Genomic DNA, 23,342 nt, shown 5'->3' with positions numbered 1-23,342 from the left:
GAAGAAATAGCATACGGAGGGGAGGGTGAGGCAACCGTGGGTAACAAGGGAAGTCAGGGATAGCATAAATAAAATAGAAAGCATACAATGTGGTGAAGGTTAGTGGGAAGCCAGAGGATTGGGAAGCCTTTACAAACCCGGACAAATAGAAAAAAAAAAAGCACTGGGGGTGGGGAGAACATGAAATGAGGGTAAGCTAGCTAGAAATATAAAAGAAGATAGGAAGAGTTTTTTAAAAAAAGATGTCTAAAAGTTGAGAGAGAGAGAGGCAGGAGTGGATGCTCGATTGCTGGAAAACAAGGCTGGATAAGTAGTAATGGAGAACAATGAAATGGTGGAGGAACTGCATGAGTTTGCATGAGTTTTCACAGTGGAAGACACTAGCAGCAAACCAGAATTTTAAGAGAGTCCGGGGCAGAGGTATTATAATGATCATCACTAAGGTGTCTGAAAGATCTGAAGGTGGATAAATCACCCGGACCAGATGGACTACACCCCAGAGTTCTGAAGGAAATAACTGAGCAGCTTGTGGAGGCATTGGTGGTGATCCTTCAGGAATCACTGGAGTCAGCAAGAGTTCCAGAGGATTGGAAAATGGCTAATGGAACAGCCATGCTTAAGAATGCAGGGAGATAGTTGACAAGAAATTATAGACTGGTTAGGCTGAGATTGGTAATTGATAAGATTTTAGAGTCCGTTATTAAGGATGAGATTGTAAAATACATGATAATACATGGAGTTAGCTTTGTTGAGGGGTGGCCATGTTCAACAAACTTGTTAGAATTCTTTGAAGAGATAATGAGCAAGTTGGACAAAAGAGAGCCAGTGAATGTAATCTATTTGGATTTCCAGAAGACCTTTGACAAGATGTTGCACAGGAGCCTGCTAAGTAAGATAAGAAAACCCATAGTATTCAGGGCAAGGTACTGGACTGGATAAGGATTGGCTTACAAGTAGAAGGCAGACAGTGGTGATAAAGGAGTCTTTTTCAGGCTGGCAGCCGGTGACTGGTGGAGTTCCGCAGGGTCTGTGTTGGGACCACATCTATTCACGCTATACATGAACGATCTGGAAGAAGGAACTGAGGACATTGTTGCTAAGTTTGTAGATGACGCACAGATCATTGGAGGGGGGGTAGTATTGAAGCAGGAGGCTGCAGAAGGACTTGGGCTGGCGAGGAGAGTGGGCAAAGAAATGGCCCATGGAATGCAGTGTGGCAAAGTGTGAGGTTATGCACTTTGGTTGGACGAACAAAGGTGTAGACTATTCTCTAAATGAGAAAAGGCTTTGGGAATCTGAAACACAAAGGAACTTAGGAATGCGAGCTCTGGATTCTCTTAATGCTAACATGTAGATTCAGCTGGTAGTTAGGAAGGCAAATGCAATGTTAATAATCATTTTGACAGGACAAGAATACAACAGGATGAATGTGCTGCTGAGGCTGTATAAGGCTCTGGTCAGACCACACTTGGAATATTGTGAGCAGTTTTGCGCCCCATATCTAAGGAAGGATGTGCTGGTGCTGGAGTAGGGCCAGAGGAGGTTTGCAAGAATGATCCCGGGGAGGAAAAGCCTGTCATATGAGGAGCCTTAGCCCGTTCTCAATGGAGTTTGGAAGGAACTGGGAGGATTTGAAACTTACAGAACACTGAAAGGCCTGGATAGAGTGGACATGGACAAGATGTTTGAGAGACTTGGACCCGTGAGCCTCCGAGTGAAAGGATGATGTGTTAGAACTGAGACAAGGAGGAATTTCGTCAGCCAACGGGTGGTTAAACCTGTTGCCATAGAGGGCTGTGGAGGCCAAGTCATTTAGTGTACTTAAGATAAAGATAAAAAGATTCTTGATTAGTAAGGGGATCAAGGGTTAATGGGGAGCAGGCAGGAAAATGGGTTGAGAAACATATTAGCCATGATTGAATGGTGAAGCAGAGCTGATGGGCTGAATGATCTAACTCTGCTCCTATGGTCACATGGTCTCTCATTCTGCACCTCCAGCTGAGATGAACTTTTAGCCAGTCGTGTTAATACCCCCTCATCTATTCAATGTGCTGGTGCACTATCGGTCAATGACCCTATCTCTTTTTTTATATTCAGTCATTGGAGATGGATGTTACAGACATGCCCAGCATTTATTGCTCTTACTTCTTTACCTTTGTGCATGTGATGGTAAGCTGTCGTCTTGAACTGCTGCAGTCCTTGTGCTGTAGGGGTGTCCACAGGGTTGTGCACAGAGGAGTTCCAGGATTTTGACGAAGTGCAAGTGAAGGAGGTTCCAAGTCAGGGTGGTGTGTGGTTCGGAGGGGATCTTGCAGGTAGTGATGAGCATCTGCTGTCCCTAGCCTTCGGTGGTACAGTCCATGGGGTTTAGACAATGCTGTTGAAGGGGCCTGGATGAGTTGCTGAAGCGTGTCTGTAGATAGTACACATGGTGTATTGACGGTGATGACAGTGAGTGCTGAAGGTGGTGGAAGGTTGCCAGTCAAGTGGGCTGCTGTGCTTTGGATGGTGTCGAACGCATGAGTGTTATTTGAATTGCACCCAGCCAGGCCAATGGCAAGTATACCATTACTCCTGATTTGTGTCTTTAAGATACTGGTCAGTCCTGGGGAGATGAGAAGTGAGTTATTCGCCACAGAATTTTCAGCCTCTCACCCACTCTTGCAGCAAGAGCATTTATATTCATTTAGCTGTTTATGGGATATGGGCAGCATTAGCTAACGCAACATTTATTGCCCTGAGGGCAGTTCAGAATCAATCATATTACTGGAGGTGCATTGTTCAGTTTACGTTTTCCAAAAAGAAATCATTTTATTATGTGTGAAGAAATCTCATTTATAAATTATGAATCTTGTCAATAATAGCTTTTTATGTGACATGCAATGTACGTGTGTCTCATGCTGTGGAATTTGGAGGAAGAGATCGAGTTAATGGTGTTCACCATGAGCTGGGCCATTTCAGCAAAGTACAATCCAGTAAACTGATGGAACTTTGGGCGGCATGGTGGCTCGGTGGTTAGCATTGCTACCTCACAGCAGCAAGGACCCAGTTTAATTCCAGCCTTGGGCAACTGTCTGTGTGGAGTTTGCACATTCTCCTTGTGTCTGCGTGGGTTTCCTCCCACAGTCCAAAGATGTGCGGGTCAGGTGAATTGGCAATTCTAAATTGTCCGTAGTGTTAGGTGCATTAGTCAGAGTGGGTTACTATTCGGAGGGTCGGTGTGGGCGTGTTGGGCCAAAGGGCCTGTTTCCACACTGTAGGAAATCTAAGCTAATCTAAAAAGGACTTCTCAGCGTCCAGTAGGGAGAGGGAGCTAGGTCTCAGCTAAGCTGAATAGGGAGAAGTATATGAAGAGGCCCAAGCACTGTCTCCACTGTCCCTTGCTCAGGCATGTTACTTCTGCCAGAGTTTCGAAAAATACATCACAAAGCAGATATCAATGTTGCATTGTAAGATTCAAAGTTTGGGAGAAGATTTATAGCTCGGGTGCTCGTTGTTGTAGTTCTGTTTGCCAAGCTGGGAATTTGTGTTGCAGACGTTTCGTCCCCTGTCTAGGTGACATTCTCAGTGCTTGGGAGCCTCCTGTGAAGCACTTCTGTGATGTTTCCTCCGGCATTTATAGTGATTTGTATCTGCCGCTTCCGGTTGTCAGTTCCAGCTGTCCGCTGTAGTGGCCAGTATATTGGTCCAGGTCGATGTGTTTGTTGATAGAATCTGTGGATGAGTGCCATGCCTCTAGGAATTCCCTGGCTGTTCTCTGTTTGGCTTGTCCTATAATAGTAGTGTTGTCCCAGTCGAACTCATGTTGCTTGTCATCAGAGTGTGTGGCTACTAAGGATAGCTGATCATGTCGTTTTGTGGCTAGTTGGTATTCATGGATGCGGATTGTTAGTTGTCTTCCTGTTTGTCCTATGTAGTGTTTTGTGCAGTCCTTGCATTGGTTTTGCTCATGCTGGATATCGGGTCCTTCGTCCTGGTGAGTTGTTGTCTGAGAGTGGCTGTTGGTTTGTGTGCTGTTATGAGTCCTAGTGGTCGCAGTAGTCTGGCTGTCAGTTCAGAAATGTTTTTGATGTATGGTAGTGTGGCTAGTCCTTTGGGTTGCGGCATGTCCTCGTTCCGTGGTCTATCCCTTAGGCATCTGTTGATGAAATTGTGGGGATATCCGTTTTTGGCGAATACATTGTATAGGTGTTCTTCTTCCTCTTTTTGCAGTTCTGGTGTACTGCAGTGTGTTGTGGCCCTTTTGAATAGTGTCTTGATGCAACTTCTTTTGTGTGTGTTGGGGTGGTTGCTTTCATAGTTTAGGACTTGGTCTGTGTGTGTGGCTTTCCTGTATACCTTTGTGGTGAATTCTCCTTTTGGTGTTCTCTGTACCATCACGTCCACGAATGGGAGTTGGTTGTCCTTTTCTTCCTCTCTAGTGAATCGGATTCCTGTGAATGTGGCGTTGATGATCCGGTGTGTGTTCTCTATTTCTCTATTGTTCTCTGTGTTCTCTATTGTAAGGTGTATCCACTTCAGTCATTAACACAGTCATTAACTCTCTACACAGTTGGAGTTGTACTTCTGTTGAAGAAACAAATAGTCATTGTCTCAATAAAAGTGCCTGACCTCTTAGAAAGTTTGCAGGGATGGACCTGTTCGAAGACTTTTTTTATTAAAAAAAAAGCCAGCAGTTTTAAACATAAAGGCATAATTCACAATGTATTTAAAAGGAATAAACAAAAAATTGCACTTTGAGTCATGACCATCTTTACAACTGATGTTTCAAGGGAATCAAACTTCAGTGCCTAATGATAAATGAAATCAGAGTGCCACCTAATGTCTGTCTGTGCAATAAATAAAGAACTACAGATGCTGGAGACCTGAAGCCACCAAAAGCAGCCAGACCTGAGGGTCTCCAGCAACTTCTGTTTCTGTCTGTGCAATATGGAGGAGCCATGTATAAAGATTGTAAGGACTTCATCTATTTTATTTGAGATTGTGTAGCTGAGATCTTCAACTCCGCCATTCTTCATCTTGGCAAAAACAAGCTTCTCAGTGGTGTGGATAGACGGAAAAAATTCCAACCTCAACTAGTTGAAATCCAAGATGAAAATGTCACTGACCTCACTTGTATGCAGATGACAATGTCATCTCTGCTCTCTCAGAATAGTACCTTCGGGCCTTATTCAATGCCTTCATGGAAGCATACCAAAGAATTGGTCTCGGGCTCAGAAGACTCGAATTCTTTACCAATCCATCCCAGGTTCTGATTAGATTAGATTACAGTGTGGAAACAGGCCCTTCGGCCCAACAAGTCCACACCGACCCGCCGAAGCGAAACCCACCCATACCCCTACATTTACCCCTTACCTAACACTATGGGCAATTTAGTATGGCCAATTCACCTGACCCTGCACATCTTTGGAGTGTGGGAGGAAACCGGAGCACCCGGAGGAAACCCACGCAGACACGGGGAGAACGTGCAAACTCCACACAGTCAGTCGCCTGAGGCGGGAATTGAACCCGGGTCTCTGGCGCTGTGAGGCAGCAGTGCTAACCACTGTGCCACCGTGCCGCCCATGATGGAGGCATGGACACCGTTCTGGTCCATGCCTCCATCATGAGCAATGGAGAAATCTTCCTAAGGGTGAAAGGTGTCCCTTACCTGGGAAGCCACTTCTAATCGCTGCCATTGATGTGGGAATTCAACATCGCATCCAATCTGGGAGTGGCACCATTGAACACTCTAGGATTAGAGTCTTCTATGACTGTGACATTGATGCTGATACCAAGATCCTTCTCATTCAACTCTGAGCTGCTTTGACTACTTATGGATGCCAAGGCCATTGAGAAGTAATGTCAACGTTGTTTGAGAGCATCAGCTGGGAAGATAGTCATACTAACATCTGTATCCTTGAAGCAGCCAATAGCACCAGCATTAAGGCCATGATCATCAGGACCCACCTCTGCTGTGCTGGCCACTTGTTTAGGATGCCTGAGCTTTGACTACCAAAGCAAACTTGCTTCACTCAGGTCAAGGAAGACACTCAAACAAGAGAAGGATGTGAAGATTCCCTCGAGAAATACGACATTGATGTCAACATGGGGGAGACCCTCAATCAGAATCAGCTGACTTGGAGGAAGCTCCGATATTAAGGGATATATTTCTTCACGAGCACCTGGCTGGAAGCATGGAAAAGGAGCCAGTGAAGGAATGTCAGTGATGTGGGCCCCGTCCCACCTCCTGGAAGCTCCTGCCAAGTGTGTAGCTGCAGATTAGTAGAAACTTGGACTGTAGCGTCACAGAGAGAGAACCAGTTTGAAATAAGACTGGAGCGGTACGGTGCTCACTTATTTGTTGCATGGGAAGATGTCATCTTTGCTGAGGATTTGATACTTTCGTGAGTCAAACTGGCATCCGGTACCTTTAGGTTGGGAAAAAAAAAACACAAATAGCTTCTGGACTGATTTTCAAGTCATAGTTTTGTGACAGAGCTGAGGGAAGAGAGCACGTTATACTCAGACCTGCAAACAAGTGGGATTTCTCTCTCAAAGTATGGAAGAAAACCAGCAATAAAAAGCACTCAACTCAATGCTTCGGTCTTCCTATTGAATTGAGTATGACTGCAGTTGACAACAATGTGGTATCGTTACCATAAACCCAAAGAACTTTGAGAAACTCGCTTCATTTTCCCCTTGAGGTTTGAACTCTTGATCCACAGATATTGTTCCTTTTTGACTATATTTTCCATGATATTTCTGCACATATGTCTGTTACATCTGTCTTGTCCATGCTATTTATGAATGTGTGTGTGTTTGGATTTAAAGAGAGCACAGTTTAGATCTCAATAATTAATAATCGATTTTTCTATTCATTAAAAGCGAGCTTCGGTTTTTTTTTTTGTTTATTAACAGAAGTTGATGTGAGTTTCATTTCATTTGGAAGTGTGGACAGTCAGTCATGAACCATTAATGGAGTGATTAAGTTGATCTTTTTCACATTTGTGATGACTGGGCAAGTAGTGATCACACTCCTCCTATCAGAGATGTGAGAACATGTTAAAGATGCTGCAAGGAGATTCCAACGGGCTCTTTTGCTGAAATGTTTGCTGCAAAGGGAAGTTAATGTGTGGCAGATTTAAATGAAGGAAGCTGGTAAAATGTACTTACAAAATCAAATTTCTTGATTTACATTAAATGCACATGTTAATCTGCTTCAAATTAGAAGTTATTGTGTTATTGCTCCTCAAGATGTACAGGTGTAAAGTTCTTCTGACAATGTTTTTCCAACCTCTACCAGCTGGGAGGAGGTACAGAACACACGCACCAGCCGGTTTCAAAACAGTTTCTACCCTACTGTTGTTAGAATACTGAATGGACTCTCAAACTCTTAACATTCGCCTGTACCTGTGTTTTTTGTTTTTGCTGCTGTTTACCTATTATTTACTTAGCTATGCTCCTTAACTCTGTGATCTGCCTGTATTGCTCTCAAGACAAAGCTTTTCACTGTGTCTCGGTACACGTGACAATAAATTCAATTCAATTCTACAGCACCTCAAAAACCTGAGCCCTCTACCATGAAAACCAGCCTTCCTTCCAATGCCTCCATCTTCACTTCCCACTGCCTCAGGAAAGCAGTCAAAATAATCTAAGAACCCTCCCACCCCATTTTTATATTCTCCTCCTCCCTCTTCCATTGGGCAAAAGATACAAAAGTTTGAAAACACGTACCAACAGATTTAAGAACAGCTTCTTCTACGCTGTTATCAGACTTGTGGATGGACCTCTTGTATGTTAGAGTTGATTTTTGTCTGCACTTTCTCTGTAGTTATCACGTTATATTCTGAACTCTATTCTGCTTTCCTGATGAACGTATATGAGGTATGATTTATCTGGTTAGCACGCAAAACAATACTTTTCTTTGGTACATGTGACAATAATAAATCAAATCAAATCAAACCTGGAAGGACAAGAGATACATGGAAATACTGGCATCAGCCAATCTCCATTCAGCCTCTCACCACCCTGTGGGAGAACTGTTTCATCATTCCTTATCACCCCTAACAGTTCTCTGAAACTACATCGCAAGAATTGCAGTCATTCAAGAATGCAGCTTACAACTGCCTTGTCAAGGGAATTTAGAGATGGGCAGAAGTTGGACTTGGCAGTGATGTCCACATCCCATGAACAAATAGAAGAAAGACTAATTATTGTGCAGTATTTGAGTACTTGGCTATCTGATGCTGTGTTGTTGCTGCGCTACACTTGGGATGTTAAACTGCTGTTTGTCGAGGTGGATGCAAAGTAATTGGAGCAGGATGGTTTCCTATGCTCCTGTCCAATATCCCTCGCTCCACCAATAACATCCGATTATGAAGTGAATGCATCTCATTGCTCCGTGGGGAGCTGCACATCGTGGCTGCTGTTCATCAGTCTTCAAAGAGAATTCATTGTGTTCTGAACAGTTTGAGCTGTTTGCCAGAAATGAGGTGAAATGACACGTGAATGAAAATTGTTCTTCGAGTTTCTATATTTTAATTCTCCTTCTCTGGTAAGTAGGAGGAGGTGCAGTGAATTACCTCTGATCTAGATGTTCTTGGTTCAAGTCCCGTACCAAGGCTTGAAGATCAGGGTGCGTTTATATTGTGGGCCACACAGGTTTTAATTATCATCTTGTAAATCCTTCCATACACATGCCAATGGCAGGAGAGATTGTTGGTCAACCATGTGTGCCAGAGCATTGAGTACAGGAGTTGGGATATCGTGTTATTGCTGTACAACACCTTAGCAAGGCCCCGTTTGGAGTACTGCATACAATTCTGATCACCCTGCTATAGGGAAGGATATTATTAAACTGGAAAGGGCACGAGAAAGATTCACAGGTATGTTACCGAGACTAGAAGGTTTGAGTTATGAGAAGATAGGCTGGGACCTTTTTCCCTGGAGTGTCGGAAGCTGAGGGGTGACTTTATAGAGGTTTATAAAATCATGAGGGGCAGAAAAAAGGTGAATGACCAAGGTCTTTTCCCCAGGGTAGGGGAGTCCAAAACTCAAGTTTAAAGTGAGAGGGGAAAGATTTAAAAGGGACCTAAGGGCTAACTTTTTCACGCACAGGGTAGTGCATCTGTGGAACGAGCTGCCAGAGAAAATGGCAGAGGCCATTATAATTGCATCATTTAAAAGACATTTGGGCGAGTACATGGACAGGAAAGGTTTAAAGGGATATTCTTGATGAAGGGTTTTTGCCAGAAACGTTGATTTTCCTGCTCCTCGGATGCTGCCTGACCTGCTGTGCTTTTCCAGCACCACTCTGATTTCTACTTTAAAGGGATATGGGCCAAATACAGGCAAATGTGACTAGATCAGTTCAGGAAACCTGGTCAGCATGGACAAGTTGGGCTGAAGGGTCTGTTTCCAGGCTGTGTGGCTTTCTGAATCTATGTGATGGATAGAACACAGCAGTTTCTGTCATCACTTCCCAGACCTTCATGTAACGGTGCATGTTCCATTATAACTCCAATTGCCTGAGGGACTGCCAACATACCAAGTACATCAAATGTACAGACGTTCAGAAAAGTGTTTGAGTGTGTGCATGTACAGTGTTAGCTGTTGGAAATGACTACTGATTAAACACAGTTCAATTTATAGCTTTTATCTAAGGCCTGCTGTGTTTCTCTTCCTGTCCCGGATCTGTCTGCTGTTGCATAGTTTCGGTGACTTTGATCTTTTCATGAAAGCAGGATGTGAGGCCACCCAGCTGCAGTCTCAGTCCCTGGTGCTAACTAATGCTTCGGTCAATCTGTGTAATGGAGGGTGAGAGCATCTCTCAATCCCATAGTCATCAAGTCTGAAAGTGGAGCTCTGTTCACTTACTGTAAACCAACTGTACTGATGGGCAACAGCCTCTCTATGGTCAGTGACCACCTCTGAGCCTGACCCAAGAAAATCATTGTATCACCAGCACCATCCCAGAAATCTGTGGGTGTACACGTGGACCTCGTGTTTCACATCAAGGCCCTTGTGAGTTTATGTCGCGTTCCTCAGGAATTTGCACTGAGTTCCTTGTGAGTTCATGCTGAAGTCCTCAGTGAGGAGTGAAGCTCTATTTGAGGCTCTGCACTGTGCTCCTTCATACCCAGAATGTGCCAGATTTGGTTGAGTGAATTTCTCTTGGGGTGGGAGTGTGAAAGTGCAATTGCTGCCTCAGGGTTGTTCCCATCACTGTGAGAGTCATTGTGACTGCCACAAATAGATAGTTTGTCACTCCCTGATTGAGGTGCATCTTCTTCTGCAGGATGACAAAGACCTGGTGCCCGAGTTTGTCAGTGCTGAAGGATTGACGTGTCTCATCAAAGTGGGAGCCGAAGCTGACCAGAACTATCAGAACTACATCCTGCGAGGTTCGTGAGTACCCTGTCTCTGCTTCAATACAGTGCAGATTATTGCTGCACTATCATTTTGCTATCAGATCATGTTCTTTATGAGAATGTGCTTACTGGCAAGATTCAAACTGGGATTCAGGTTAAATTTAAATACTTCTTAATGTTTGCCATCTGCACCTGTTTAGGAATCTGAAACCTTGACTGTATAAACTCTTATCGGGAAAATCTGTGCTGGTAAAGAAAATGGTGCAAAATAGGCAGTCCTTCACGAAGCCTTTTCCTCTGTCTACATTTAATCAGGAGGGTGAGCCTTCTCATTGGGCAGCACGGTGGCTCAGTTAGTACTGCTGCCTCACAGCACCAAGGACCCGGGTTCGATTCCAGCCTCGGGCGACTGTCTGTGTGGAGTTTACACATTCTCCCCGTGTCTGCGTGTGTTTCCTCCTGGTGCTCCGGTTTCCTCCCCCAGTCAAAAAGATGTGTAGGTTAGGTGAATTGGCCATGCTAAATTGTCCCATAGTGTTCAGAGTTGTGTAGCTTAGGTGCATTAGTCAGGAGAAATGTAGGGTGATGAGTCTGGGTGGGATACTCTTCGGAGGGGTGGTGTGGACCTGTTGGGACAAAGAGCATGTTTCCACACTGTAGGGATTTTAATTCTAATTCCATAAACCAGAACTGCAAATGGAATTGTAATCTGTGACCTCTGATCATGATTGTCCCACATGAAGGTCTTGTTGGTGTAAGTGCCCTCTATAGCAGGTAAATAACATCAAAATAAGACCCAAGGAGCAAATTACTGCAGATGCTGGGATCTGTACTGAAGATAACCAAAGCTGGAGATTACAGCTGGTCAGACAGCATTCATGGAGAGAGACATGGGGCAGGGTTATGGGGTAGGGATTGGTGAACACAGGTAGACATCCCTACCTCACAACTCCCCACCCCCTTTTATCTGCAGTTCCCCTTGCACCCACCCCCAGTTCTGAAGAAGAGTTACACCAGAAATGTGGACGTCTCCACCTCCTGATGCTGCCTAGCTTGCTGTGTTCTTCCAGTCTCCTGCTTGTCTTCCATTGAGAGCGATCAAGCTAATGTTTCGAGTTAGCTCTTCATATGATTCTTTCAGCCTCCCAGCTCCACTTCGTAACTCTTCACAGTTCCTGACAGACCCTGTTCAGTGAATACAGCAGCTCTCTTTATGCAGCCTGGTTTTGATTTTGTTTTTGGGTGCACTCACAATGAGAAGTGATGAGCAGCGCATGTAGTTTCGATAAAGGACATCACCAGCTCACCCTCCTGATTAAATGTCGACAGAGGAAAAGGCTTATTGAAGGACTGCCTATTATGAACTATTTTCTTTATCATTCCAGATTTTCTAGTTGGGGTTTTTACTGTCAGGGGTTAGTATTTGATCTGGAGAGATGGGTTTTGCTCTGAAATTGCTGAGTTTGCAAAGCTGAGCTGAATGCCCTCTGCACTGGGGAAATGAAGTGTAGACTGGGTGACTGCTTCACAGAACATCTACACTCTGTCAGCAAAGAAGACTCTGAGCTTCCAGTTGCCTGCCACTTTAACACACTACCCTGTTCCCCGGCCAACATCTCTATCTCAGGCTTGCTGCAGTCTTCCAGTGAAGCTCAGCGCAAGATGGAAGAACAGCACCTCATTTCCCACTTGGGAAACCCTGCAGCCTTCAGGACTCAATATAGAGTTTAACAATTTTAGGGCTTGAGCCACCTTCTCCCATGTGTTTACCCCAATCTCACGCATCAGGCCTTTTTATCATCTATTACGCACAACCCATTGTTAGCCACTCATAGTCCCCATTAACAGCTATTCACCCACTTTAGCCAGATCCTTATCCACTCCTTTGTCTGTCCAACTGCTCTTTTCTCTCTTTGCGTTCCATGCCCACCTATCGCTTACTCCTTACCCCCTCCCCCCACACTATCTTCTGCATAAAAATTGACTTTTTCCCAGCTACCATCGGTTCTGAGGAAGGGTCACTGGACCTTAACTCTGATTTTTCTCAAGAGATGCAGCCAGACCAGCTGAGTTTGTCCAGAAATGTCTGTTTTTGTTTCTGAATTATCTATTTGCTGCTCTTTCTTGGTTCTCATTGTGATTGTAACGATTGGGAGTTCTTTTGGCCCTCAGAATCAATTGGGAGACCAGATGAGAGAACTATGAGTAGTACCTCACTCTAGTATGCATCCCTGATGTTTGGTATTCATATATAGGTATTGGGAATACAAGTTATGGAATTTTTCTGCACTCACTGTTCAGCAACATTTATATTAGGTTAAATTCAATCTGAACTCCCTGTGTAGATGGCTTCTCCTGATGAGCCATGAGAATGTTTTAGATTTGGAACAGGCTTTGGGCCCAACAAACCTGCCTTGCCAACATTTTCTCTTTTAATTTTAAACATAGATTCGCAGGTTTTTCTTTCATTATCAATTATTTCTTTGCCTTTTTTAATCAAAAGATTTTGCAGTACCCTTCAAGCTTAAAGATTGACAGATGGGAATGCTTTCTCAAGCAAAATAAAAATCAGTGGACGTGCAATCAGATTTTCAAAGTTTGATAGATTGGTTTCACAAAATTAAATAAAATGGGAAAAGGCAGGGGAAAGTCCAAGCACAGAGAATCCAGAGTTTGAGGGTTAAATGACTTTGCAATCTAAATATAACACTAAAATAAATGCCGTCCCAGTCAGTCAACGGAAATAAATTATTTGAATTGACCATCAATTTCCATCTGAAAACTGGACCATTTCTACCAAATTTGGATTCCTGCCTTTGTCTTGTCCCAGCCCAGCATTTTCTCATGTGAACCACAGCTTCCTGTTCCCTATCACCTGATGAAGGAGCGACGCTCCGAAAGCTAGTGTGCTTCCAATTAGACCTGTTGGACTATAACCTGGTGTTGTGTGATTTTTAACCTTTTTTGTTGATAGCGCTCTCTGTGAACACTGTTCTACAGCCCCCTCTGGTGTTTTGATGCTGCAATACCTCTGTATTTACTTTGAAGTGGCCATTCTCTAAGCCTATGCTGTAGGCTCACCAACTTCATGACCTTCCACAACCTTCGGGGGACTGATAGATGTGTCACTGCAGAGCCTCTGTGCTGCTCTCTGTGTTATTTTGCTGACCTTTGATCATCTTGTGTCTTGGAATTTCCTTTTTTATAGTTTTGCTACAAGTATTTGCCCTGACTTTCATTTTTAGTCTCAGTAAACACTAATTTTTAAATGAAGATATCCAAGTTTGAATGAATCGCTTTGTCCACGTGGGAACCTTCAACCTTCTCTTTTCTCCCTGTTTCCTCTGTTGTGTGTTTCTAGCTCCAGGTTAAACATTTCCATTGAAAAGCTGTAATTCTGCATGTCAGTTTTTCCTTCTCACAATTCAGTTCTTCTGATTCAAATATTTAAGTCCTTTCATTTTAGTTTTGTTTTATTTTTGAACTTAGCAATGCAGAGGCCACCTTTCACAGTCCTTATCTATGGAACACTTCCGCTGTCTGCCTCGTGACCCAGAACAGCTTAGGGGAATTGGCCATGCCAAATTGCCCAAAGTTTTCAGGGATGTATAGTTTAGGTGTTTTAGTCAAGGGTAAATGTAGAGTAATAGAGTAGGGGAATGGGTCTGGATAGGTTACTCTTTGGAGGGTCGGTGTGGATTTTGGCCAAATGGCCTGTTTTCATGCTGTAGGGATTCTATGAGTCTAACAGGATTACAGTATCCTCGGGCGACTGTTTGTGTGAAGTTTGCACATTCTCCCTGTGTCTATGTAGAGTTTGCACATTTTCCCCGTGCCTGTCTGGGTTTCCTCCAGGTGCTCCGGTTTCCTCCCACAATCCAAACATGCAGATTAGGCAAATTGGCCAAGCTAAATTGCCCATAGTGTTCAGGGATGTATAGGTTAGGTGCATTAATCAGGGGTAAAAGTAGAGTAATAGCTTCGGGGAATGGGTCTGGATAAGTTTCTCTTTGGAGGGTCGGTGTGGACTTGTTGGGCTGTAGTGCCTGTTTCCACACTGTAGGGATTATATGATTCTAACAGGGTTACATAATGATGATGGCTTCTAGGCTAATATGTTGTGTGAGGAACCATTTCTTACTGAATGCTTCGGAGAAATAAATGATTTCAGCACCAACATTCTGCAGTTGATATCTCACTGGTTTATCTGGGATCTTTGTCCACTATTTCCTTTCTGCTGTTTGGCCACTTATAACCATCTCACATCATAGCAAAATTACAGAGTAGACCATTCCCTCCATCCTGCTGGTCCTGGCTTTTTGAAAAAGGTACTTGCCATCCTTTTTGGCCATAATCCTGTAAGATCCTCATCGCTGCCTACATGCCTCAGTGGTCACAAACCGTGGATCACCTTGTGGTATCATCACCCCCCACACCAACCCCCCCTGCCTCAACCGAATAAGCTAATTAGTAGGCCCAAGGCTGGCTCACTGCCAAATTAAACAGGTTCTCGAGGCTGAAGGGGTAATAGGAGGTCCACAGCCACCTTGGAAGGAGATGCCCTCTCCACAGGGCATCCTTGGCTTGTGGACAGGCAGGTAGGTGACTGGAAAGCTGGTCCCCAGATCAGCCACTTGGGAGACTGCTGCAGTCAGCCACTTCACCATCCGAACCCTCCTAGTGCCTGAAGACTGACTGAGGAATTCCAATGGTCTTTGCTCATCGGACATCAAGCAGCTCAGTTGTATCCAACTGCTTACAACTAGTTAGTCCCACTGATTCCACCCCACCATTCCCACCCCCAGGGAAAATGATCCAGGATGGGTGCTGGAAAACTGGCATGCTCGCCAACATTGTGAGTTTTCATACCCATCTGCCTCTATGCCTACTCCCACATGGAGTTAAAAATCTGTTTCAACAGCGTTTCATGTAGCACCTCCCTGACCTCAACAACTCTCTATCTTTTCTCTAAATCGGTTGTCGATGATTTTCGCTCTAATTCCAGGGTATTGACAGAACAAAGTCATGGTTTGTCCCTATTTGTTCATCCTGAAGGTCTCGGTAGGTTGCCCCTTGACTGACTGACCCTGATTCATCCATGTGCTTCCAGATTAAAGTTCATTTTGTTTCTGATAATAACTTTCTCACCATTGATGTGAGGCCTATCAATTTCTCACTAACCCTCTCCATGGTTTTGAATGAATAATTTCTCCGGTGCTCCAAATGTTACTTCCTTATCCATTGAGGATTGAGAGATTGGGTCCAATACCTCAGTTATTTTTGCCTTTTTACTACTTCAGTAACTGAAGAAGCGGTCCACTGGGACCAGGTGCCTTTACCAATTTTCAGTATTGCTTATTTTTCTAGTGTGTCCTTTTTAATTATCTCATCTGGTGTGGGCTTCATGTCACCTACTTCCTTTGCAAAAACAGATGTAAAATACTCAATTAATATGTTAAGTATGTCCTCTGTCTCTGTGTGAAGGTTTTCCCTTGGGTCCCTAATGGGCTCAGGAAAAGTGAGGACTGCAGATGCTGGAAATCAGAGTCTAGATTAGAGTGGTGCTGGAAAAGCACAGCAGGTCAGTCAGTTTCCTGATGAAGGGCTTTTGTCCGAAACGTCGATTTTCCTACTCCTTGGATGCTGCCTGACCTGCTCTGCTTTTCCATCACCACTCCCTAATAGGCACGTTAATTCCCCAGGTTAACAATTATGATCTGGTAATGGCTCTTGTTGAGCTGTGCTAGTGTCCCAAATCTTGGATTGGGAGACCTGGGTTCAAGTCCCACCTGCTCCAGTGATAGGTAATAACATCTTTGAGCAGGTTGATTAGAAAAATAGGTTTGAAAAAAAATTATGAAGCATTTAACCAGTGTGAGCTGTGTTAATTGTTGGAAAATGGATGTCCAGATGATTATTCTAATGAACAACATTCACTTGAAGCACTGACCTCTCAGTTTTCTCATGGGTGCTGCTTGACATGTTGACTTTTGCTAATACTTTGTTTCTACATCAACGTTTCAGTAATTGCAGTGATTTTTTTGGTACCAACACCAAACCTGAGTAAAGTTGTTTGAAACATCAGAATTGTCAGGACATAGCTTACAGTCTCTTCAATTTCATTCACAGCTCTGAGCCAGATAATGCTGTTTGTGGATGGAATGAATGGTGTCATTGGTCATAATGAGACTGTCCAATGGCTGTACACACTGTCTGGCAGCATGGTGAGTCATGCATCCTAACTTACAATGAGTGTTTAATTTTACATGAATTTGAAAGTTTCGAGCAGGATTACTCTTCACCAGACTGCAGAAGGGTATCGCAATTGGACTTGGTTTTCTCAAGACTGCAGAGTATAAGAAATGAGTCCCGTTTCCCAATTTGAGTCCATTCCCCAAGGAACGTGGCTGAAAAGTGTATGCATTTGGATATCGGATAGTGGTGCACTGGATCCTGAATTCCAGAACCACAGGCTAATTCCCGGGAGCATGGGTTTGAATCCCACTGCATCTAGATGGTGAAGTTTCAATATAATTGAAAAATCTAAAAATAAAAGCTAGACTAATGGTGATCATGCAATAACAGTCCATTGGTGTAAAAACTCATCTGGTTTACTAATGTCCTTTAGGGAAGGAAATCTGCTGTCATTACTTGGTCTGGCTCACATTTGACGGAAATGTAATTAAGCATTGACTGCCCTGTGTAAAATTAGGGATGGGCAGTAAATTCTGGCCTAGCTAGCAGCATGCACACCACATGATTTATATAAAAACAATTATGGTCAAATCGCTTGCTGTCCATACTCCCATGTGGAACAGGTCTGTAGCAGCTGTCGATATTGCTGTTGGTGTGAATATTTTTTGGCCATTGCTTGGAACAGTTCATGAATAATAATGTGCAATCTGTTCTTGTCATTACCTTTTGGGATTGATTTCTTTCTTGCCCCTGATTTTCACTGCTTGGGGGAGTGGATGTGGTTGAATCAATAATTTAGCATCTTCATTCGAGGTATGTCCTTGCTCTTGAGTTTAACCTTTAGTCACTGGGTGCTTCAGAAAACATGGCATGGATTTTGAGGGAAGAACAGTGGTAATGGAAGTTGTTTGGAATGCAAGTGTTTTTGGACCATGGGATTTGGAATATGGATGCATTTGGACATTACTGGGTTATGAAGGAGTTATCTTGTGATTGTTTAGTCAAAAGATTAAAGGAGACTATGGTCTATTTGCTGTTTCAAAAATGCAAGTGACTTCGGAAAGCAGTGTCCAGCAAAGTTTGAGAGAGGGAGAGATAAGAGTAGAGTTACATTGCTTTAATTGTTGAGAAAACAGACCAAGGAAGTCTTAATTGATTAATTCTGCCATTATCTAGCAACAGCCTCTGGACTGAGGTGCAGTGTGTTTTTTTTTAGTGCACACCTAGCAGCTGTGGGATGTTGGAGAAATGGTCAAGGAGCAGCAACAGTATTGTCTCTGTCTTAGTCAGTAAGAGTCAGGGCTTGGAGCTGAAAGCAGCACTGTGTGTAACCCTGTCAATGAAGCAGGAGTAAAGCCTGGTAAAGTTTCAAATGCCATTTCCCAGCAGAAACTGAAGTTTAGTCTGAAGACTTTTCATTAGACTGAAACTGTCAACATTCTGGTTTCATGGACAGCAATTCAAAGTTAATGTGAGAGGTCAACCTATTTCTTATCGGAAGATGCTCCTTGACCCACAGAGATGTTGTTTTTTATTTCGCTTTCGCCTAATGATTTTTGCCCCAATCATAATAGCTCTGTAGAGTAATGAACATCTGTATCCTATCTGTGTATTTAATGTGTGTATGATGGGATTCAGGGTGACATAGTTTAATTCTAGTAGCTTAGTTGATAAGCAACATACCATTTTTTGAAGAGTATGTTTCCTCTAAAATTTGTTATTTTTGAGCTAATTGAGAAGTCAGTGAAAGTTTCTTTTGTTCTAGTTGACAGTAATGAAGAGAAACATGTTGACCATTTTTGGTGTTTGAATAAGACATGCACACTCTTGGTATGGCGTGTGGTTTAGTGGAGTTTGAGTTCCAACACATACTTCCCACCAGAACCATAACAAAGTCTAGGGACACAACAAAGTGATCAGGTGCTTTTTAAAAAAAAATCATTCACAAGGTGAGGGGGTTGCTGCCCATTAATTGCCTATCCCTAATTGTCCAGAGGGCAGTTAAAAGTCAATCACATTGCTATGGGTCTGGAGTCACATGTAGGCCAGACCAGGTAAGGATGGCAGTATCCGGGTATTTAGTAAAGGGTGCATGTCAAGCAGTTTTTGTTGCAAGTCATTTATGAATTTTCTCTGTCTTGCAATAACATCGATCGTGGATATACGTAAAATCATCTCATTGCACCAAAGAAATGAATATTGCTATTAGATGGTCACATATTTGAAGGATGTGAGCAGGAAAGAGGCCAGCGAGGTTTGTGGATAGTGTCAGAAGTGTTACACAAACATAATTTAGGGTGTCCATAAAAAGTGTTAATTAACTAATTAAATCAAATGGAGGTGATTTTGAAGTTGCATCTGGCTTTGGTGAAGCGACTTTGGGTCCAGTTTTAGTGTTTAATATAGATGTAAAGTTACTAGAGGGAGTTCTACAAGGCTAATAGTCCTCTCATTATAAAGGAGTGCATTCTTCAATTGACCACAAGTAGTTCCGTCACCACCAACCAGTTAATTATTGGAATGATGGACTCCGGTACATTCGTGACAACTTGTAACCTGATTAGCTTCAATTTCATAAAACAAAATTGAGGCTGACATACAAGTGATGTATCTTTTTCCCAGTGTTGTCACAGTAAGATGTAAGTAATAAGAACAATGTTACAGGAAACCAGAGCCCATTGTAACCTCCATTTCCCCTGGCAATATCCAACATGTTGCATTGGTTAAACTGCAAGTGATGTGAATCAAAAGCCGGCTGCTTTCACTTGAATAGAACCCAGGCAATCCATTGACTCGCACTAATATTTCGAGCCTCAATGTGGAACGGGCAGTTTTTGTTTCATGTTCTGTTACTGAACAGGAAGCAGCACATTTTTTTAACACGCACGTGTGTCTTTTTATAGAAATGTTTACAAGGTGCTAACTTTTAAGCACCTGCTGTGGTCTTAATAAAAGATGTGGGAAAAGGAGCCACAAATAATTAATCTGTATTTCTTTTTATATCTTTGATATTAATAGGAAACGATCAGTATATGAGATGCAAAATGTAACTTTAATGAATTACAATGAATGTCAAGCAGACCGAGATATTTGTTTTGCCTGAGGAATTAAATTTGACAGTTAATTTTTAAGACTAGCCATTTCCATTTATAAAGCACATTTCACCAGATTACTGACTTATAGTTCTGCCCAGCGGCTATCAACAAAGAATGCTGTTTTTTAATGATGTGACAGCGCTGGTATTTACTGTTAGATCAACAAATATGCCATGTCAGAAGACTGCTGAACATTCAGTCTGCCAGCAGGGGTCTATACAGTCAGCCAGAAAGCAGCATCAATTTATGGTTTGCACTGAGTCAAACTAACAGAAAGCTCAACAATTTTGATGGGGAACCTCAAATTTCTGATTTGGTTCATTATTTAAATTGGAATTGCTTTAAAGACAGTTTGATTTTTCTTTAAAAAGCAAAGAATGTGCCATTAAATTGAAAGTAATCTGGTTACTTTATTAAAATTACACACGGCGTTATTGTATTTAAATTCTATTGAAATGTACAGACTTGTTTAATCAATTTAAGCAGAAGCTTTGCTGCAGATTTATCTAACTAAACCACTATGTACACTGTAACCAAATGGCAAAGCCATGCGATGGTACTTGGGATGGCATAGCAGAGCTTCAGTTTAGGAGGACTGGGACAGCGAGAGGCTTCACTCATGGGGTGCAGTCAGGTAGAGGCAGGGGAGCTGAAGGAACCTGCTTGCTGTAAACTTGCCTTTTGGGTTTATGGTTCTGACTTTTAGATCCCAGGTGATCAGATGTGACTGACTTATTTGCTTCCTATGATGCTGGGAGGTGAGAGGGAGGGCTGGATTGCAAAGTGCAAATCCTCAAGAAAAAGATCTTAAATTACCTGATGCCAGACCCACTCCATAAGAGATTGAACATTACCTGATCGTTTGGTGCATTTAACCTGATAGCACACCTTTGCATGGGAATTGCTTTGTTGCTAACTTTTGAAATTAGTTGATCTCTTCTCAATTTCTAAAGTGTCTGTTTGTACAACGTCACAAGTTAAGAAACAGAAGTCTTTTCTTCTGAAAATATGTTCTATTTCCGCTCAAACAATCTGTTACGGAGCTGATTATTTGTAATAGTTGGTAGAGTGGATATGCATTTTAAAATAAGAGGGTAAAGAAATGAACATGGTCATAGAAGGCAAATGAGAGTGATTTCATTCAAACTTGAACTCTTGCAGCTCTACAATGACACCTCCTGGTAAGGTCAGGGAATTCAGACTGAACAACTTCCCTCCCTCTGCTGCTCTTGTTAGCTGGTAAATCTGACAATTAGCTCACAGTCTGCTTTTCTGTTGCTCAATCCCAGTACCGTTTGGTGGTGAAGACTGCTCTGAAACTCCTGTTGGTGTTTGTGGAATACACAGAGAACAACGCAGCTCTTCTGATCCAGGCTGTCAATACTGTGGACGATAAAAGAGGTAAGTGCTATTGTAAAGAGATCAGGGAGAGTTAGAAGCAGACAGTGCAAGTATTCAAAGCACAGCATTCATTACTTATAACAATAGACAAAACTGATATTAGCTTGTACATAAGTACATTTGCACCTCCAATAGTGTATTTTAAAATTACAGTGACTGTGGCTTTTGTTTTTGCTGTTGACTTCTTTTGATAAAGTTTCAGACTGAATGCTTCAAGGGAATTTAGTGTACTTTAATTGAAAATAACATGTTGAAATGTGTGGTGCATTTGTGATGCTAATCTCTGGTCTTCAATGTTTGCCCTGGGGTTTTGTGACTGACAAGGTACATTCCCTTGTACTGAGATCCCACTGGGAGCAAAAAAAAAGTCAGATTTATTGACTTTGCCTCAAAGTTTGTCAGTCGACACAAGAAGTGCAAAAGGTTAGAGCAAGCTGGACCATTGATTTACTGCCCATGGAGTATGGAATTTATTCAGTCTGAGCCTGGCTTTAGGGCTGTGATCGATACAGGTGAAGAGGCACAAGCAGTGGGCTCTCAGAGGCCGTGAGTCTAAAAGCGAATCTTAAATTGTTGCTGTAACTATCCCTTCTGGAGATGATGGGTCATTATGACAGGACAGTGACACTCATCAACATAATCGCTCTCTTTGTAACTGTATTATCGTATTGATAGTGATCAGATTGCTGAATTGTCTCCACGGTCACCAGCATTGTAGGTTAAAAATCACACAACGCCAGGTTATAGTCCAACAGGTTTAATTGGAAGCACACTAGCTTTCGGTGGTTGTCCGAAAGCTAGTGCGCTTCCAAATAAACCTGTTGGACTATAACCTGGTGTTGTGTGATTTTTAACTTTATATACCCCAGTCCAACACCAGCATCTCCAAATCATGACAGCATTGTAGGTGTGTGTGACAACTGGGTTTCAATTCTGCAGCAACCAGGATACTCCATGTTCCTGGACTCTGGGAGTGCAGATCTATGCTGACCATGTGTTAGACTGACTTTTGAGGGAATCAGCTGAGAAAAGAAATGATAAGGAAAGTGACACTCTGAGGTAGTTGAAGGTTCCACTTTCTTATGTGTAGTTAAAGTTGTTACAAGAATTTGAAATACACAATAAGGTGTGGTGGGCAGTCCAATTATTCTTAAAAATGTGTTGCTGGAGAAGTGCAGCAGGTCAGGCAGCATCAAAGGAGAAGGAGAATCAACATTTCGGGCATAAGCCCTTCTTCAGGAATGAGGAGGGTGTGCCAAGCAGGCTAAGATAAAAGGTAGGGAGGAGGGACTTGGGGGCGGGGCGTTGGGAATGCGATAGGTGAAAGGAGGTTAAGGTGAGGGTGATAGGCCGGAGAGGGGGTGGGGGCGGAGAGGTCGGGAAGAAGATTGCAGGTTCAAGAAGGCGGTGCTGAGACGGAGGGTTGGGACTGAGATAAGACGGGGGCAGGAGAAATGAGGATGAATGCAGATTTCTCCAGCTTCCTCATTTCCCCTCCCCCGTCTTATCTCAGTCCCAACCCTCAGACTCAGCACCGCCTTCTTGACCTGCAATCTTCTTCCCGACCTCTCTGCCCCCACCCCATCTCCGGCCTATCACCCTCACCCTAACCTCCTTCCATCTATCGCATTCCCAGCGCCCCTCCCCCAACTCCCTCCTCCCTATCTTTTATCTTAGCCTGCTTGGCACACCCTCCTCATTCCTGAAGAAGGGCTTATGCCCGAAACATCGATTCTCCTTCTCCTTTGATGCTGCCTGACCTGCTGCGCTTTTCCAGCAACAAGTTTTTAAGCTCTGATCCCCAGCATCTGCAGTCCTCACTTTCTCCTAGTCCAATTATTCTGACCATTTTGTTTTGTGGGGACCAAGACTTAAAAGAAAATCCCACTTCTTAAAAGTCCATTGGAGCTGTCACTTTGAATCTTGAAAAGCAGGAATAAGAGCTGATGTCTCCTGACAATAATGAGTAATTTAACCAACTCCCTCTTGAACTCGATATGCTGCTGTTTAATGTGCAGCATTCCCACAATTAATTATAAATTGTAACAGTACTTCCTGGGCGGATCTGAAAACTCAGTTCATGCCCATCAAACCAAAACTTTTGAACCTAATCTAAATGCAAAAATTGAGTTATTAATTTTACTTCAGTTGCTAAAGTTTACAAATATGTTGACAATTAAAAAAAAATTAGTCGTGGTTAATCTTGCTGGATAAACCTAAAAAATCTGTGACCTTACATTCATGTTGAGCTTATGTAGCCAGACTGAATGAAAGTTAATGAGTTGTAAGAATGTGCTAC

At 42.9% G+C, this 23,342-nt stretch overlaps 1 protein-coding gene across 5 annotated transcripts in view; it reads left to right on the top strand.

Annotated features, from left to right (window-relative positions):
- Positions 1-23,342, top strand: part of fhod1 (formin homology 2 domain containing 1) — a 320,810-nt gene that overhangs the window by 160,795 nt on the left and 136,673 nt on the right. For all 5 annotated transcript variants that reach the window (XM_043707127.2, XM_043707126.2, XM_087995958.1 and 2 more), the window contains 3 exons: positions 10,280-10,385; positions 16,482-16,576; positions 20,932-21,043. In XM_043707127.2, coding sequence (XP_043563062.2) covers positions 10,280-10,385; positions 16,482-16,576; positions 20,932-21,043 — 313 coding nt within the window. The remainder of the gene's footprint in view (positions 1-10,279; positions 10,386-16,481; positions 16,577-20,931; positions 21,044-23,342) is intronic.

Source organism: Chiloscyllium plagiosum, unplaced genomic scaffold, assembly GCF_037043375.1.
Source record: "Chiloscyllium plagiosum isolate Xiang-an unplaced genomic scaffold, Cpla_swu_hap1 HiC_scaffold_17, whole genome shotgun sequence".
Taxonomy (NCBI): Eukaryota; Metazoa; Chordata; class Chondrichthyes; order Orectolobiformes; family Hemiscylliidae; genus Chiloscyllium; species Chiloscyllium plagiosum.
This window is presented reverse-complemented; position numbering and strand designations above follow the sequence as displayed.